Source organism: Electrona antarctica (assembly GCF_951216825.1).
Source record: "Electrona antarctica genome assembly, chromosome: 14".
In the NCBI taxonomy this organism is placed as follows: Eukaryota; Metazoa; Chordata; class Actinopteri; order Myctophiformes; family Myctophidae; genus Electrona; species Electrona antarctica.
Window position 1 is genome coordinate 15,973,258 of NC_136795.1, and position 18,920 is coordinate 15,992,177.

General features: G+C 41.3%; 1 protein-coding gene across 2 annotated transcripts; it reads right to left on the reverse strand.

The window, feature by feature from the left end:
- Positions 1 to 2,761: 2,761 nt before the first annotated feature.
- antkmt (adenine nucleotide translocase lysine methyltransferase) lies at positions 2,762 to 18,484 on the reverse strand. Of its 2 annotated transcripts, none has more exons than XM_079521339.1 (6): positions 18,395 to 18,484; positions 17,121 to 17,284; positions 16,845 to 16,949; positions 5,640 to 5,780; positions 5,282 to 5,332; positions 2,762 to 4,912 (listed from the first exon to the last, which is right to left on the reverse strand). In XM_079521339.1, exons 1-6 carry the CDS (start codon positions 18,432 to 18,434, stop codon positions 4,694 to 4,696), a joined length of 720 nt encoding a protein of 239 aa, XP_079377465.1. In that variant the 5' UTR covers positions 18,435 to 18,484; the 3' UTR covers positions 2,762 to 4,693. The 2 variants fall into 2 exon arrangements, with proteins under 2 accessions (XP_079377465.1, XP_079377466.1); XM_079521340.1 differs by lacking the exon at positions 18,395 to 18,484 and adding an exon at positions 17,977 to 18,067 and having other exon boundaries at positions 2,765 to 4,912.
- Between the last annotated feature and the right edge of the window lie 436 nt (positions 18,485 to 18,920).

Here is an 18,920-nt window from a genome sequence, read left to right on the forward strand (position 1 = left end):
TCGCAACTCTTCTATTAGATGGCTCTGGGATCCTGAAGCTTTGGTGCAATTCCAAATCACGCTCTAGAGTAAACTGAATCCATTGAAAAACTGTTGTTTTGCAAATTAAAACTATAAATTAAGCATTTAAACGATGCTCTTAGTCTACAACACACATTATGTTTCTTTGTAAAAAAATTAAAATAACAACAGTAAAACGAATTAAAACTAACTAAACTAAAATGCTGTTCACTGAAGTGCATGGCATTTACAAATTGGATGCTGGACAAAAAATGGTTCTGTTTCACTTTCAACTGGTCTAGAGCCGACATACGCACGCTAAGCGGGAGAGGTGTAAAATAAAAAGTGCGGGGCCATCCAGTGCGGTCAGAGGTAAAATATGTGCCATTTCCAGACTATAGTGGACGCTGGACAAAAATCGGTTCCGTTTCAACTGGTCTGACATACGCACACGTTCGGAGAGACTTCCTCTACAATACCACACTCTCTGCTAAGCAGCAGAGGTGTCAAAAAGTGGCAGGCAATCCAGTGCAGTCAGAGGTAAAAATGTGCCATTTTCAAACTATAGTGGACGCTTGACAAAAAACGGTTCTATGTGTAGCCCCCAGCCAAGACCCAGCCCGCAAACGCCCTGCCAATCGGGCTCAGCCCTATTGGCACAGTGGGTTGCGCGTTGGTCTGGCGAGTGAGAGCCCCGGGTTCAATCCTCGCTTCCATGTAATGCTACAATCTGGCGTAGTTGGCAGGACATGGAGCGTAAATATCCTCGCGTGAGGGACATCATGTGCGGCGGTGTGAAGTGAGAAGCGCAAGAACGCGCTTCAAAGACTGGGGGGGTGATTGTAGCCCCCAGCCAAGACCCAGTTCGCAACAGCCCTGCCAATCGGGCTCAGCCCTATTGGCACGGTAGGTTGCACGTTGGTCTGGCGAGTGGGAGCGGGTTCAATCCCTGCTTTCGCGCAATGCTACATATGTTTCAACTGTTCGGACATACGCACGCGTCCGGAGAGACCGCCTCTACAACACCCCACTCTCTGCTATGGGAGAGGTGTAAAATAAAAAGTGGACTGTCTAGTGCGGTCAGAGGTAAAAAAAAAAGTGCCGTTTCCAGTGGACGCTGGGGGAAAAAAGCGGCTCTATGTATCAACTGGTCTGACATACGCACGCGTTCGGAGAGACCTCCTCTACAAGTTGAAACATAGAACCAATTTTGTCCAGCATCCACTATAGTCTGGAAATGGCACATTTTTGCGTTTGTACCTGTTTCGAGTTATGTGGATTACAGACATATTTAATAGGTACACAGGTACACAGGTACACAGGTACACACACACACACACACTAGATAGATTTAACTAGGTTAAAATCTCTCTTTATGACAAAAGCTAATTATGATTTAGACAATATTTCTAAAATTGTTCAAATTAAATATAGATAAATTAAATAAGATGTAATAAAATAAAATAAAAACGTAGGCCTATATTATTTAATGGCATACAGTTGTTAAATAGGTGAGATTAACTATAAAATGCCAGTTTAATGGGGATCAATAGCAAATTGAAAACGGTAGATGATTACTATATTTACCCAGGGTATCTGGGCTAAGCTGAAGAACTTGTTTCCAGCCAGGCCCTGCTCATAGAACATTTCATCGTAGTGGTTCAATGCCTTGTTCAAGGGCACTTCAGCGGTGGTAATTTTAACATATCGGACCGCTGATTCGAACTGGCGACCTTCCGGTATCAAGACCGCTCCGCAATCCGTTCGGCCACCGCTGTAAGTACTTTAGTCTAGTATAGGCCATTTAAAAGACATAGCATAAATGCTTTTTTAAAAATAAATGTATGACCTTTAAAAAACATTAATTACGATGTCTTATTCTGAAAACCTTATTTGCGCTAGCTCGCAACCAGGAAGTAAACAGGAATTCTTATATTTGCTGGCTTGACGGGGCCTGCAAGATAAACTTTGCGTCACAACTTCCTCTTTTACGACACAAATTAAAAGAAATCTGACGCACCCACAGTACACTCTCTCCTTCCACTTGCCATGTTGGGTATGGACCCTGGACTCTAGTACTCTACAGTCTCTAGCCTACACTGAGATATTTAAATAAAACAAAAATACGTATTCTGTGAGATATTAGTAATAGTTACATATGTGATGAATGAATGTGTTCATACTTCATATTGTGGTAGGCCTACGTTATTTTTTGCTTAGTGGACCACTTGACTTCACCCATTTTCAACTTAATCTTCATTGGAATTTGGACAGTTGGTCGGTTTGGACATTTCAAACAAGATGCTATGCTTTATATGTTTTCTTTAAACAGTGACTTATATTTCAGCATGCAACTTTCCAAGAGAAAGACTGTAGTTTCATTTTACTGTAGTTTGGAAATTGTAATCCTTATCGATTGCCATTTGGTAGGCTACTGGCAGGTTTCTGAACTGTCCATAGTTTATTTGAAATTTAACAAACGTTGGGGCTTGGTTGCTTCAAAAATTGCCCATTTGGACAATTTACCTAATCCAGGAGGGGCCCATCTCTACAGGTATGTTACTCAGGTTCAGGTTCTACATTTTGATGTCACTTTTCACCCACTTGTCCTAGAATATTGGTATTCACATATAATAGGCCTCAGCTTTTTGAGTGGTGCAACCACTCCAAGGAACAGCAATGTCCGTCCTAACCTATGTGACTATGTCATAAGCTATGTGACTATGTTTAGAGTAGGGGCAAAAGTGGCGCTGTTGTGCCAGAGAGAGAGAGATAGTCCTGCTAATTACAGAGAGAGAGAGAGAGGCAGGGGGAGAGGTAGCCTCGGTCCCAGGCTTACTTTTCTGCAAAGGGGGAGAGGGGAGTTGCACCACTCAGTTCACACGGGTGTGATTTAGCTGACCATTTAATTGCACAAAATAATTTGATCACTTTGGAAATTAACTACAACCTGTACAATCTGTGGGTTTGTCATACTGATGAAGACATTGAAACTTGTTTCTCTTCACTTTTCGCTGCGGCGAGTTGGTAAACCGGCAATCCACCCCAGGCCCAGCATACAAACTGTGGAAAGGGGAATGAGAACTCGGGATGGAGGCTGGACCAAGAAACACATTCCATGCCCAACACCTGCGTTTGAATACAGCAAGTTCATGGGAGGTGTTGATTTGTCTAATTACCGTACGTGACTAATCGTGTGCTACAGAAAGTGCCTGGACTTCTTTGTACTGCATTTAAAAAAGAAAAGGTTGCCACGACTTAGAAGAACAATTTTCAAACTCAAACATTGTGTGATTTCAATAAAGATCATTGACATTCAATTTCCTTTTTTTCCCCCTTTTGTCATCTTCACATCACTTTATAGTACATTCATGTGATATCAATGCATATTCTGAACACAGGTTGTTCTGACATTTCCTATATATCAAGAATACCAGGCAGACCGACTTCAGAGGTTTAAGAGCAGTAAACACATATCAGTCTATTAAATAACCAATGAAACATTTCACTGTCACTCCATACTTAGCACTCGCAGCCAAGGAGGCAACCAGAGGAAATGTAAATGCTTCACATCACAAGTGTCACATACTTTTTCTTGAATTAGAATTCTTGAAGACTAATGTTCTGCAGATGGAGTAACATAATTCCTTTATTGCATTGCTGGGGGGGTAGTAAAGCAGTGTCACGCATAGTTCTGATCATACGGCCCAGGGCCCATCTACTGAACAGACAGGAAGACCAAGGCACTATATGAAATCTTAAAGAGTGATGTGGCAGTGTGGGGATGGGGATCTCACCTAGGGAACTCTGTCTCGCTGGTACTGTGCAATGTGGAGTCAGTTGAAAGACTTCTGTTCTCATAGGCTGTTTCACAGCTCGTGGGCATGAAGAAGCCCATGTGCTTCACTGGAAAGGCTATTTGCCAAGATTATTAATAACCTCAAATGAGAGCCATTTATATTTGTTCACTTCACACATAGTTAAATATAGATATATGATTAGAAAACCAGTCAGATTGAAAAAGGTGCACTCGTTTTCACCCAAGGAGGCTGAAGGTGACTTGAGCCACAAGAGGCACCACCGAGCGAGTCGCCGTGCTGAGTGTTGCGGAGTCAGCTTCAACAGACAGCCGTCCAAGTCATGTCCCGATGGAGACGGAATCGTAAATCTCGGTACGTTATTTTAACTAAAGTGATATTTAACTAAAGTGAGCCAGAAAGAGTGCGCCTCCCATAAAACATCTATAAAAATATGAAACAATAGAATTTCACTGTCCCCCTCCACAAAACTTGGGTTATCTGATTAATTGTAATTTTATTTACAGTATTTGTATCTTCTGCTTACACATGCTCACAAAATCAAGAATGGCATCTTGTGGACCGTAAAACCACATATGCTCTTAAATTATTCACAACCACCAAGTAAATGCCTCAGGTGTGGACATAAAAAAGGAGTAAAATAAAATACACGCTATTCTTCCTTTAAGTGTGTCCATTCCATTCCACATGTGGCAGCTTGATGATATTGACAGACAGACCTGCAGGTGCGTTTGCTGACTGTTATCTAACATTTTGTGCTTCCAGTCTGGCCAGCTGTCGATTTACTGTTTGACATATTGAAATCAATATCCATTCCAATTATAGCACTGCTAGTAGCCTAGTACACTTTTCACTGTCCAGGTTTCTTGCCAAAGTTACTGACCAGCTGGGATAGACTTGTCCTCATCTGTGCAAGAAACTGTGTTCTGTTTGCTGGTGTGTTGTCGTAGGGTCTGCATGCTATAAACCCAGGCTCTGTCCACACCATGGCCCTCAGTCCTGCAAGGTGTCCAATCGGGGAAGGGGAAACGACCAGCAACCACTTGCGCATCATCAGGTAGCTCAGTCAGCAACTTCTCTTGCAGTAATGACAGCTAAAATACAAACACAAACGCATTTTACCCACTATGTGTTATTTCAATGGCTCTCTACCGGTCATGTCATGATTATGAATTGAATACCCAGGACCTGAATGGAAACAAGACCAAAATTACCGAAATATCCTTTTAGAATTAGTGTTTGACTGTACTCGGTGGTGTGCTGTTTACATTTCTGTCTAATAAAGTATTCAATCAATCAAAACGCTTGCAATTTCATTCCCTTAAGGCAATAAAAGACAACGCCAAGATCGCAGATATGAGATGCCCTTTACTCAAGTTGTCTTTTTCACCCTCCAAAACATATCCAGAGCTAGTAAGTAAAAACACAGTTCATAATGGGCTTCTATACTTTATGCTACTCACCACACTGGGGGCCAAAAACACTGTAACGTTCTTACAGTCCCTTAAGCTGACCTGTAATAAAATACAAGACAAGATGTCATTTGTCCTAATACTAAATATTACAGAATTAAAATCAGTTTACAAAAACATGTTATTTGAACCATTTTCAACCAGGCATGTCTTTTTAGGTGTAAAAAAGCAAGCAGATCGATAACCTCAATGTGTTGCATCACGATATGAGTTTAGCCATGTGACGTTGTCACATGTCAAAGTATAAAATAGGTCTTCAATGTATATCATTTCTTCAGAAATGGTAAAACAATGGTAAGCAAATATTCTATGTGTAAAAACTGTGATATATTATAATGATAGTTCATACCTTCCAGAGATCTTCTCGTCGGTACGAAACCTTTCCGCTGTACCCTGCTCTCCATGCATGAAAGCGAGCCAGCCGTAAGAGCCAGGGGTTGAGCTCATAGCCAACAGCAGGACTAAAGCCCTGGCGATGAGCTTCCAGAACCTTTAATAAAAATTAACACAAATAAGTCCAACATTGTCATTCCCTACATGGTTTGTAATAATCCCAGCTGAGATCAAAACAGAGATTTAGAAGAAAAAAGCAAGATGGGTGCCATAATATACAAAATGATTATTATTATTATTCTTTTTACATACAGTGAGCGAGATGGATTTTTGAACATAAGATATTTGCATTAGCAGAATATATAGAGAAAGCTTGGGACATACGGACAAAGAAAACATAATTATCTTTATTTCTGTTCTGCTTTTGTTTTAACCAAATATTTTGTGTAGCTTCTGTGTGGGAAGTAATCCCGTAGGGATGGGTCGTAACGACAAGACACGGAAATAAAGATTCATTCATTCATTCTACAGTGCACTCTATTAACTGCCAAATAAACCATTTCAAACTAGCATGGTCAGCCATTACTTTAACAGGTTATTGTGTACTGTACTGTACAAGCTTTCCTCCCTGGCCTCTGTGTGTGTCTGTGTGTTAGGCTGCACAACAGTGAGACTTGGTGGTGTGTTAGGCTGCGCAACAGTAGGTGCGTTTCCATAAAGCCTTTTTTTTGCGCATTAAGGTTCTTTCGCAAAATCTCCTGGATGGAAACACCTCAAAATGCGCATAAGTCTGCATTTTTCGCAAAAACACTTTTTCGCTAGAAGGTGGTGTCATAGAAATTTAGACTGCAAACATATAATAATACCCCTTTATTGCACTCTGATGTTATCTTATCTGTGACACCCCTGTGGTGCTGTTTTGGTTACTTTGTTACTGCCCAAATTCCTTTGGGCTATGTTGGGGGATGTCTCTTGTGGGAGTGGAGACTATAAAGGCTGTGGCCTTATGTTTACTCAGGGAGTCAGACTGGGGTCTTCCGATGCATTGAATTGGTCATGTAAGTTCCTGACTCCTTACTCGAGTAAAATCCTAATACTTCCAAACTATGAATCCTTGTGTTGCCTCATTATTATGTCTTCCTGAGCATGTGTCCCACAGATTGCCATAACATTTTGGAGGTTTCCTACCGAGATGGTGTGCTAAATGCTGGACTTGGCGGTCGTCGGCTTGGTGAGTAAGTTCATTCTTTCGGGCTGGGCCGACGACGGGCGCAAGTGAGTATATGGGTGTCTGTTTGGATGTTCAGAAAATGAGGTATTGCTTTTATTCGGGGTTTTAAGGTATTAGTGATGAAATTTGGTTGTGATCACGATAGGCATTTTTTGATGGCCTATTTAAAAGAGGGAAACGGAAGTTTTGCCTTTCATGTGCATGCCATGAGAGACGGAGGAACAGTGTTTGGTTGGTTGAATGACTCAAGATGGTTAGACAAGGAGGTCTGACAAATGGTACCAGTGTACGTTGGGAAAAAAAGAATAGTCTATTCAATAAATCACTCATTACGTTGCCTGCTGTCTAAAGAGGGGGAGAGATCCTGCCTTAGGGTATCCTTGTTGTTTTATGAAGCAACAAAAAATTGGCTAGCCAGAGTGTGTGTGTGTGTGTGTGTGTGTGTGTGTGTATTGTCCTAAGTGTATGTCCAGAGTGTTAAATGTATGGCCAAAAAGGGGGACAAGTTGTCTTGCCTAAACTTCGTAGCTACTGAGAAGGGGGGTTGATCCTCGCCTTATACTAGGGTACCTTTGCTAACAGAAGCATAAAACAATTGTGAAGCGCTATGTATGGATATATCATTTGAAAATGAATGTGAATGGTCTGTCACGAAAACTGATTGAGTGTAGAATGGAGTGTTCTGCCTGTATGTGAGTGTGTGAGAGAGAGGCAGACAGTGTGAGACAGAAAAGAAGTGTGAGAGGAAATTGTGAAAAAGGGATGTTAAATAGTTAACAGCCTAGAATGAAAATGAAGATGAGAATTGATATAGAGATATATTAAGGTAAAGTAATACGTTTTAAATCATATGATGTCATATGATTCTCGAGACGAGAAAATGGAAATAGTTCCAAATAGGGATAAAAATAAGGAAGTGAATACAGTATGTGTATGGAGTACATATGTCTCAATGTATACTGTTTGAAAGCGTGAGTGTACACATGTGTATGAGTGAAAATGCTCAAACTTGTGAAGAACATTTTTAGGGCCTGGAGAAGATATTTAGGTGCATTATGTACAGTTTCTGTGTCGAAATGTGGGCTAGAGTAGTCAAGGTGAAAATGGTAGTCAAAATAGTTTTAGTCTATTACCTCACTCAGTTATTCTGAGTGTGGGGCTAATAGTAGCCTTGATGAAAGAGTAGCATCGATGACTGGTTTACTAGTTATCACTTCATTTTGATCAAGTGACTGTCTAATATAGACTTATTTATCCTTAACATGGCATGGTAGCTAGCCCCTGAGGGCTGTACGGTTCCCTTCAAGGGGAGTTGTCGTGAAATTTAAAATGTAGAAAGAATTTAATCTAAATTCCCCAGGCAGGCCATGCCCTGATTGATATTAAAAGTTAGTTTAAGTGTTTAAAATTAAGTGGCTCTTTAGTTCCTAGAGAAGTGAGCCTTGCTAAGCCATGCACCATACAGTATAGGAGGCTATCGCCTGTTTTCTGTAATATACGCAGCTTGATGTATAAGTATGCCCCTGGATATTCATGTTGTAAATCGCTCTGAATTAAGATTGACCAAGCCATTAGTAAATTGTAAATTAGGTATTTGGTTTTTAATAAGGGAACATCTGTAAGTATGTGTTCCCTAATGAGAATGTAAAGGGTTACTTCCCAAGATAGTTACGTTTTGTAACTGTCATTTGTAAAGGTCTACAGATTATCAGCTCCAAGCAACCATTTGTTGAGTTTGCACCCCTGTGGTTTATTGAAGGAGATTGACTTGGCTAAGCCCACGGCCAACACCTAGAAGGCAAAGGTTAGTTTTGTGGTATCTGAGCCAGAGACCTGATCATGTACTGTACTGTATGTCTTAAAGTGCATGACAAGTGCACAAAAAAGATATCTGCCTGATACAAGTGATTGCATTTATCGAGGATAACATGTGAGCCTTTAAGAACCTTCTTTAGGCCTAACACAGGCTAACAAGCAGTCACTGTTTGGCAAATAGGAATAGTGTGACGATGTTCGATTTGGTGACATCTTTTGCGAGGATCTGAGAACCCGGTTTGTGTTTGGGTTGTAATCTACAGTATGTCTTAAAGTGTAATATACAGATTTGTAATTTTAGGCCTATGACTTAAAGTATATACAGATTTGTAATTTTGAAAGTCCAAATAAGGCATAAAATAATATGGAATAGAAGAATATAGCAGCTATAATTGCAAACTTTAGTGTACAGTGGATTGCAATATTATGCAAAAATAAATGTACGGCTGTCGACAACACCTCATCCTGTTCTGTTGGAAAGAGGATACCACATGGACGGGTCCAAACTACTGGTTTTGTTTTTTCCAGTATGAGGGGGCAACTCTGTGTCAGGGTTGAGAAGAGAACGAACTGAACATTGGACATTGGTCACTAGCATTGGACATTGATGCACTGACATTGCAAACAGTGATGGGGGATCACTGGACAATGATACGATCGGAATCTGAAGGAAACAAAGATTCTTGAATCGGAATCCCGACATGAAGGAGTACGCGTTGGTGACAACTGAATGCGAAAAAAGCTGTGCTATTTTTGTGGCTGATTGTGTTTCTCTCTGCAGTATGGTGGAGGGGTGAGGTGAAGCTGACAGGTGTACATTGGGATCGAATGATAGTGAGTAGCTACAGAGTTGCATTTGTTCCACTTATGGCTGCTATAAAACAAAAATAGGTTGTATTTACTAAAATATAGTAGTGATAAATACTGTGATCTCACTGACAACTGACAAACTCTTAAAAACAGAGTTTGACTTTTTGTGTCCCATGCAGGACGTAAAATTATCTTATCAGTAAACAAAGGGATTTCCAGCTGTTTCAGGGCACTTATCTAAGTTCCTGTGACATGGTCAATAAAACCCCCTTCTGGGAATAGACGTTTAAGTGCTGCCAAGAGGCTTCATTCGGCTAAAATTCAGACCAAGGTATAGTGAAAGTACAAGTTAATTTAGTTCAATTAGTGGTGCCGAAGTTATGAGTGGTTTTAGCAAAAAGGTCTATTGATTACATGGCTGTTATTGATGCATTGGCTGTATGAGTTAAATTTAAGACATACTGTACTGATGTAACCTGTTTACATGATCAGATTGTGATCAAGCTTTAGGAGTAGCCTATTGTCAAGGAATTTGGGTTGACCTGGTTGAACCTTCCAAGAAGTCCCAGGGCAGCTGTGTTATCTCTATGATGGTAGGCCAGCTGTGTTTTGATTAGCCTGGGGAGGGTGATGCTATTTTGAGATAGCCTGGTTAATAAACCAGACCGAATCAGCCGTTGGGGAAAAAAGTTGCCTACCAGCGGATTACGGTCTGGCGAGGCTCAGTAGCACGCCTCTTTCCTACAGCAGAGAACAGGTCGGACCAATCGGGACACGGTATGCAATATAGGCGGGCTTTGGTACAGTGACGTTCAATGCTTGAGACTTTTGACTGACAGTAGCTCTGACCAATTGCGTCAAAGAGAAAATGTTCCCCGGGAAATGAAATCCAAGTGGAGCCAGCCCAGACTGATATACCGCGACAGTGTTGTGTGATATTAGTCTGGCTTATTAGCCAGGCTAATTTTGAGATAATTACCCCCTGTATGTGAATCGTATGGGTGATACTATTTGCTGGCCTAGTGCTATTTGAATGTTTATGACTATACTATGATCAGCTGCTCGGGTCAGATACTACAATACTAATACATTGGTGGAGTTCAATAGTAGGCCTATAGTACTAGATAAGTGAGATAGATCATTGAATCACTTCAGCATGTGTGTGCAGTAATTACGCTCACTCAAATAAGAAGGACAGTTAAGATAGAATAATTCTTAAAGAATGTCCTGTAGTCATGAAGGTCATGATCAAGGTAAAATCTTAGAAGTTGAAACGGTGTAAAATCAGTCAATCTCTACGTTATGTTGGTTAGAGAATTAAATTAGGATGCAAGACTTGCAAGTTCAGTATATTGCAGGCATAGTTTTGTTAAATAACAATTGATTTGAGCAGTATTTGTAATGATGCATGACAGTTTGGTTGACGCTACATTGTGCTATACTCTTGTCTTCAAGACCGGTAAATTTGAATTGATAAATTGAATGTGTGTCACAGATGAGATGAGATGAGATTCAACGGATTGTCAGTGTACAGTACAAGCAAAGTACAGCGGAAAGTATTTTCGCATCTCACCAATAGTGCGAACATATCAGTAGGGTGATACATTAATAAATAGGGCTACAGTAGTAGGAGCAGGTATGAGCTGAATAAGGATTTGAGCAGGAAGAGAAGAACCCATTGACAAAATAGGTCATATTGTGATCTATTTTTTGGACACCCCAAGGTGGAGTATCATATTGATAAGTCATCACACATTGTTCAATTATCTACAAATACAGAAATAGGAGTGCTATATGGTGTATTTAAATCAGGACAAAGAAGGGTTTGTTTTCGAGGGACGCCTTGAAACAAACAAAAGTATGTAAGAGTGTACTAAGATTGTTATGTTTCCTGTATGAATATTCTGATCCAAGTTTTCTTAGGTTCATGTGGAGGCGATCCAGATGGATGTGACATGAGATTGATTTCTCTCATATGTTTGTGGCATGGTGTTACTAACGAAATTGACTAATCTCTGACGGAAATTGAAATTGTGCATGTGTGCATGTGCGCCGAATATTATCTTGCTGTATTTGCAGGAAAAAGTATCAAAATCTGTGAGTATTACGTGGGTAAGTTATGCAACAACTTGATGTTTCCTGGTGGAATAATTGAGCATAGGAGGATGTTCTAAATCATGTTCTGTTGCAGTTATGCGATTAGTTCTGAACAACGGTATTGTTTGATGATGCCATACTAAAGAGACATATAAGAATGTGTTCAGAGATAAGATATCTACGCAATAGATAGTTGCACAAACACACATATGCTTACTGAGAGTTAGAGTTGTACGGTGGAGCTGAGCATAGCCTGGTTGAGTCAGAAAGGGCATTGAGAAGTGGTGGACTAGCAGTAAATAAAATTCGATAATACATGTTTATTGCTGCTGTAGCTACGTAGTATTGAGTCCACCATCAACATTGAAATTAGTAGTAATGTGACTGTATCTGAGCTGGAGATGACATAGCGAAGGAAATGTGATCCAGGTAGAGTAGGGTTTTTCAATGGTGTTGTAGTTTTTTTTCTTTCAGCTCCATAATAATGAGAAGAGTCGTGTTGGAATAACATGACGAATGATGAAGTGGATCTGATGACATGGCTAAGTATCGTTTGGGGATGATATGGAATATGTATTAATGAGAAATTGTCAACTAAGTCAACTAACTAAGGTCCACTTAGATGCGGAGTCGGGTTGAATGAATGATAGTATGTATAGACTGGTTTATGAATGAATAGTTCATTTTGGTACTTACATTTCCGTGTTTAGAAGACAGTTGTGTTACATGATCAAGCCGAAGCTTATTATGCCTATCCATGTTGAGATAACACAAGGTAATAATGTGCCAGCTGATTGTTGTGGACAGAAGATAAGTACGATTGATTAATGCAGGTTAGGTTCCAGACCCAACTTCACCTACCCATAAAATAATTGACGGAATAGACCAGGGGTTTGCTGTGACTGCTCCTGCAGGCTGAGGGCTTATATGCAGGCATGCCCACGGAGCAGGACCCGTGATTTATATAAGGTCAGGGGCCATCTCGAATGAATGCCCGGCTCCGGTTAGGTGTGGTTAATGACATATTACTCGCATTGGTTTTCTTTCTCTTTCAGAAATGAGTGGTTAGTCTGCTGTCCGCGACGTGTCCACGCTGATGTCCCTATGGGGGATCAAGTGCTGTTAGCACTCTGGACTCTGAATCCTGCGATCATGTGCTCGGGAGCCGTTTCTGAATGATGTTGCATCACCTGTGCGGTGACAATTTCTGGTCTTTTGGAAGGCTGTGACGTGTGCAGTTCTGTCAAATGGCCGATCTGCAAGCTCACGACATGTCTGGGGCTTGTGGATGTAATGCACATTGGTGCTTTGAGCTCTGTGAAAGAGCTACTTCCGGTTTGGATTGCTCTGTGCGGTGTGGACCACATGGCACCTGCAGTACACTGTCTGTGATGTGTGCAAAGTGGACAGTTCTGAACGGACATTTTCTGGTGCTGAGATGTTTTTTGGTCTGAGGGGAGATGTTTTTTGGTCTGAGGGCTACGACGTTTTGCTGTATGTTTAATTTGGCTTTGCCTTGTTTTGTTTGTTTTGTTTGAAACTATTGTACCACTGTGTATCGTAGGCCTTGTGTGCGGTCGCTCTATGATGAGGGCCATGTAGGAATTTTCCCTGTTTGTCTAACCCATTGGGTTCCAGGTTTTTTGCCTACATCTGCGATGTACTGATAAGTGGTGTTTAGGGGTTTTTAAATGTTTAAAAGTGGGGTAATGTCATAGAAATTTAGACTGCAAACATATAATAATACCCCTTTATTGCACTCTGATGTTATCTTATCTGTGACACCCCTGTGGTGCTGTTTTGGTTACTTTGTTACTGCCCAAATTCCTTTGGGCTATGTTGGGGGATGTCTCTTGTGGGAGTGGAGACTATAAAGGCTGTGGCCTTATGTTTACTCAGGGAGTCAGACTGGGGTCTTCCGATGCATTGAATTGGTCATGTAAGTTCCTGACTCCTTACTCGAGTAAAATCCTAATACTTCCAAACTATGAATCCTTGTGTTGCCTCATTATTATGTCTTCCTGAGCATGTGTCCCACAGATTGCCATAACAGTGGCGGCTTTTGGGGCTATATCGAAAAAGTGAAATGCGCAAATGGGTTATGGAAACACTTGCGGAAAATATTTCTAATTAGAAAGCATTGAACTCGCATTATATCGCTTTTGAACAGTTGGAAAATAAAATAAAAACCGATGGGGAGGCAGTGGAGTGAACGGTGCATGGGAGGGTGGCTAGAGGGAGAGGGAGTGATGTTGTGGATACATATAAGGTCCCAATTTACTACTACCCGATCCGTCCGATTAATAATTGTGTAGTGTGTTCAAAGATCCCCAACCCGACCCCATATGAAGTCTGAATCCTCCCGAGTTGATCGGGGCGCTCCGATCATTTTGATATCTGGATCGCTAGGCCTACTGTATGGATGCAAGACACACACACACACACACACACACACACACACACACACACACACACACACACACACACACACACACACACACACACACACACACACACACACACACACACACACACACACACACACACACACACACACACACACACACACACACACACACACACACACACACACACACGGGCCCTCATTTATCAACCGTGCGTACGCCAAAATATGGGTGTACGCCGAAATTACCGCAATTTTCGGCATTTACCATTTGCGCCAACGTTTGATTTTTAACTTGAGCCAAGACAAAAACCACGTCTGGTCGGGAGCTGTCGTACGCTTTGTCCTCACCTGTTTTTCTGTCGTAGAACATCGGAGCAGCATTGTTTGACCAGCTGAGAGGCTGTCACAGGCATCGAAACATATGTATTCACTCCTAAAATGTTTATATAAAACTGTATGTATATGGGCTAAATGTAAAAAAGAAAAAAAAAGTAAAGGAATACATCAACGATGTGTCTTTGTGTCATATGAAATTAGTAGATTTCCAACTTTACAAGCAAGCAATTAAAATCGCGCATTTAAAAACAATGTTGCAAGTTAGATGCGTAAGCCATTTAAACAGTGTTTTGCATGATGAGCGCATACATGCGAGGATTTGGGCTGTCTGTGCTGAAATATTTCCATGACGGGACGTTGAAGAGTATAGTGCAGCGCTGCAGCTGCGGAGAGTCCCAACTTGGGTAGCCTACTGTAGCCGAATCTACAGCAGGCCGATGTCTTTCTGGAGTTACAGTAGCCTATGTGCAATCTCCTCCTCGTTTAATAAACCCGACGCGTCGCTCGAATGCCAAATGTGCCGTGCCAGCGCAAGTGGGAACGCATCGGAGATAGTATAGGCTAAGCCAGCCTGCAGCCCACCATACCACCACCACTGTCCACTGTGTCCAGTGCCACATGAGGCTACGGTTTTTGCTGCAATATTCATATAATTGACAGTTGACAGCGAGGCAATTTAAATTGTCGAACGTGCATGGTCAATTGGTCACGGTGTCACGGACGGACCACAGTGATAGAGAGAGACAGACAGGACAGGAGATGCACCTTGCAAAACAGCAGCATGTGTGCGCGCCTATTTGTTATATAATTCATGGTTCACAGGTTCAGGTTTTCGTTCACTAATATATCTTGTTGTATATTAAATGAATAAAGACTTTAATAATGTAATATACAACTAACAACACAGTGACAGTTGCTTGCAAATTGCGATATGTGCGTGCGTGCGTGCGGGGGGGGGGGGGGTGAGGCGGGCAGAAAGGGAAGCGAAGCGAGAGGAGAAACAGACAGGGTAGTCCTACAGCTTTATTTAATTCATGCAGGTTTATTTATTTAAGATACAACAAGTTGCGTGTGCGTGCGTGCGTCTGTGTGTGTGTGTGTGTATGGGAGGGGGCAGCAGAAACTTTTTTTCCCCTGTAACCATGGTTTCCAGGTCGTATTGCAGTTGTTCATGTCGCAAAACCGAGGGCGCGGCTAGATTTTATAGGGCGTGCCAGATTGATTTCAGCCGTCACATTTATCACTGCTAGGAATGAAATTAGGAAGGAACAGCTGTCTGCGATCACTTTGTAAATGCCGACCCGACGTGGGTGTACTACGAATCCTACACTCGAATTTGGGGCAGAATTTCCACTCGATTGATAAATGAGGGCCGTGGTGTAGTAGACTACACTTTTATATAACCTAGCTGCCTGGGTCCCTGCAGGCTATTCGATTTCGATCCATGCATATGCTTCATCTATTCTTATATATTCATTGCATAAGATAAGCAACCTAAACGTGTAGGCTAAGTTATTTACAACTGTTTGCAGCTGCAATCAATCAATTTACAGTATAAACGACCAGTATGCTCCAATCGAGTCCCGCGACATATAAGCTACATGTGCCCCGAATATATTAAGACAAGCATTACACAACACATCGTTCTTTGTACGTTCTTTGACTGTATAGGTGTCGTCAATACTGTGAAAGCAGCAGATGCCCGCTGGCTTGCTGTAGACTTGCTGACGGTTGGTCAGCCGCTGACCAGGGATCAGATTACAGCGCAGTATATGGGGTCCCGTCCGCTAAACTGAGAGCACGCACAAGCGCATCAAATCCCTAAATCAATAGTGTGAACATGGATTAGGACTACTTTACATGAGCCTCACTTTACTGGCAAAACAGTGCCAACTACTGCATATTTAATGAACTTATTTCATATGCGCATTTTATCAGTTTAATGGAAACACCGACAATTCGCTTTTCTTTTTTCGACTTAAAGAACATACGCTTCCTACGCCCACTTGAAAATCTCAAGTGTTTGCGGCCCACCCATCTGACTACTGTATGGCTGCCGTGTCAAGTGGTTAGATTGATGGGCCGTGTGCATTTACAGACCATGTTTATTTCAATGAGCAATCAATCAATTTTGTTCCGGCATGGATCAATATATATATTGCTCAGAGTTTATATTGACTTTTGAGCTTTTTGGGCAACACCACTTGTCAACGAGTAGTGGTACTACCAGACCACTAGTACATTTCTAAATAGAAGAGCACAAAGATCCAATACAGCCACGCAGTTGTTAGTTATTGTATTAACATACTCTACCATACAGATGACATTTTAATCACAAAGAACGTTACATAGTGTAGCTTTGCCTTTAATACCACATTTTCAGCCCCAATTGTGTTCTTCTGTTTCATTGCATCACTGAGCTAACCTCCAACCACTTTGATGGTCATAATTATCCTTCCAGGGAAACATCGAGTGCTACAAGAATCACGATGTGAAAAAAACAACAACATCCAGTTAATACTTACGATGCGGCCATCACCTGAGCCCAAATCCACAAGTGTTCCCTGTCGGCCTCTCAGCAGTGTCATTACATTCTGCACTTGGGCCTTGCTGGCAGGAATATATGGGACCTGGAATGGCATTTTAATTTGGCAACATAGACAGTGTTTCCCCCCAACAAATCAAATGTTTTAAAAATGTTTAAAGTGTTTAACATGATTTTGATGCTACAGTATAAGAACTTATTTTGCTGAGGACACTTTGAGACCCCACATTGAGAATCACTTTATTCCATAGCGTACCTGTAGCCTCAGGGGAACCCTCCGGAAACCTGGTTGGAGGATTCCCGCCCATACAGCATAGATACCGAGCCCAGTGGCAGCAGATATCTGGGCAAGACCCCAAACTCCAAGATCCCGATCCTTGAACTCTGAAATAAGTTCATCCGAGTTGCCATCTTCCATTCCTAAAATGAATAATTACATTTATAAATAAATTACATCTGTGATCAAAAGTGACGGATTTGTGTATTATTGGGGAAACTATGTTGGCCCATAAAACATTTTATTTTTGCCATACTAACTGGCTGAGCCATGCAGGCATCCTGCCCATACATTTACAATTCACACTGATATTGTGGAACAACAGTACTACATATTTTCTGATCACAATGACATAACTGTAGCATACCCAATTCCCATTGATTACTTTGTTCCTAGAACTACATTTTGACATGCATTTGTCAGTGAATTGTCTTTAATTTGGGGAAAACAAAACAAACAAAATAGGATTCCCTTAATCTTTGCTGGGGAACAGCTTTGGGTCCAAGTTTTACTGATATATTTTGTTATTGACAAAAGGCTCCCCTATGGGAGTTTAATGGCAGTCACATGTTGTATCAATGCTTGACCATAGAGAGAGTTATATTTACAAAGTGTACACTTTACAGTAATAATAATGCATCCAGCATCACAGGCCAATTTAAAGTACATGACCTTGCAGGCAGCAGAGAAATGCGACAATCAATCCTCAAAAATACATTCAGATACCACAGCAACACAAAACGCGCAGACAATAACACGAACGCTATCACAAATCTGACAAAAACTCTCAATAAGCTCACTCACTGAAGTAATTATTATGGTCACTAACACTAACCTGATAACGGACGGACAAGTCGGAACTTGTCCAAACGCACTGGTCCGTCAAAAAATGTAACGTATAAAAACGCGAACCTGTCCCTTTTAGTTCCGCGCGCAAGTAATGATGACCGATCGCAAGCATGATTTATATAGGCTATTATGCTCATCATTTTGTTGTTCTCTTCTTTGATTATTTATATTGTCATGCCAGTTCACTGTTTGACATATACAAAATAAAAATCACACCTCTTATCATCCATCGACAAGTTATGCTATGATGATGACTCTGGTCCATAGGCTCAGTGAACGCCTACAGTACTGAGTGGCAAAAAACTAAATTTCTGTCTTTGACAGCCCATACATCCAAACAGAAAAAGGTGTATTTGATTGCATTACACGACTTTAAACAACATTAAATTTACTTTGCCACTCACTTTCTTTGCCACTCGATCTGCTGCCATTCACTTTATGCATGCGCAGGTGCGCACACCCATACTGACTACTAGTGACTAGATTGACGAAACATCTGCAGTAGAAGAGCCCCATCAGGAAGAACAATGCTCTGTCCCTTCCTGTAGGCGAGTTTTTTATTCCTATGATGGGAGGGAATTTGGAGCGCTGTGATTGGTTGTCAGTGGAGTAGGAAGCGCTGGGTCTGTGTTTTGGACCGCACACAAGTGTTTATGCCTACTAGTATTCTATGACTAGTACTAACCCTATCTCTAACTCTAACCTAAACATAACCGCAAGCAGGGGAGCAACGCATCCCTCACCAACCTTAATCCAAAAACTATTAACGTACCCCTCACCAACCTTAATCCAAAAACTATTAAAAAATCCGCGGTAGTAAAATATGTGGCGGAGCGGTAAAACGAGCGCTCCTAAACCTGAACTATCCTAGGAATAAAAAACTAGCTTCCTGTAGTGCTGAGTCCAGTTGTTCATTTGTACACCCAGGAA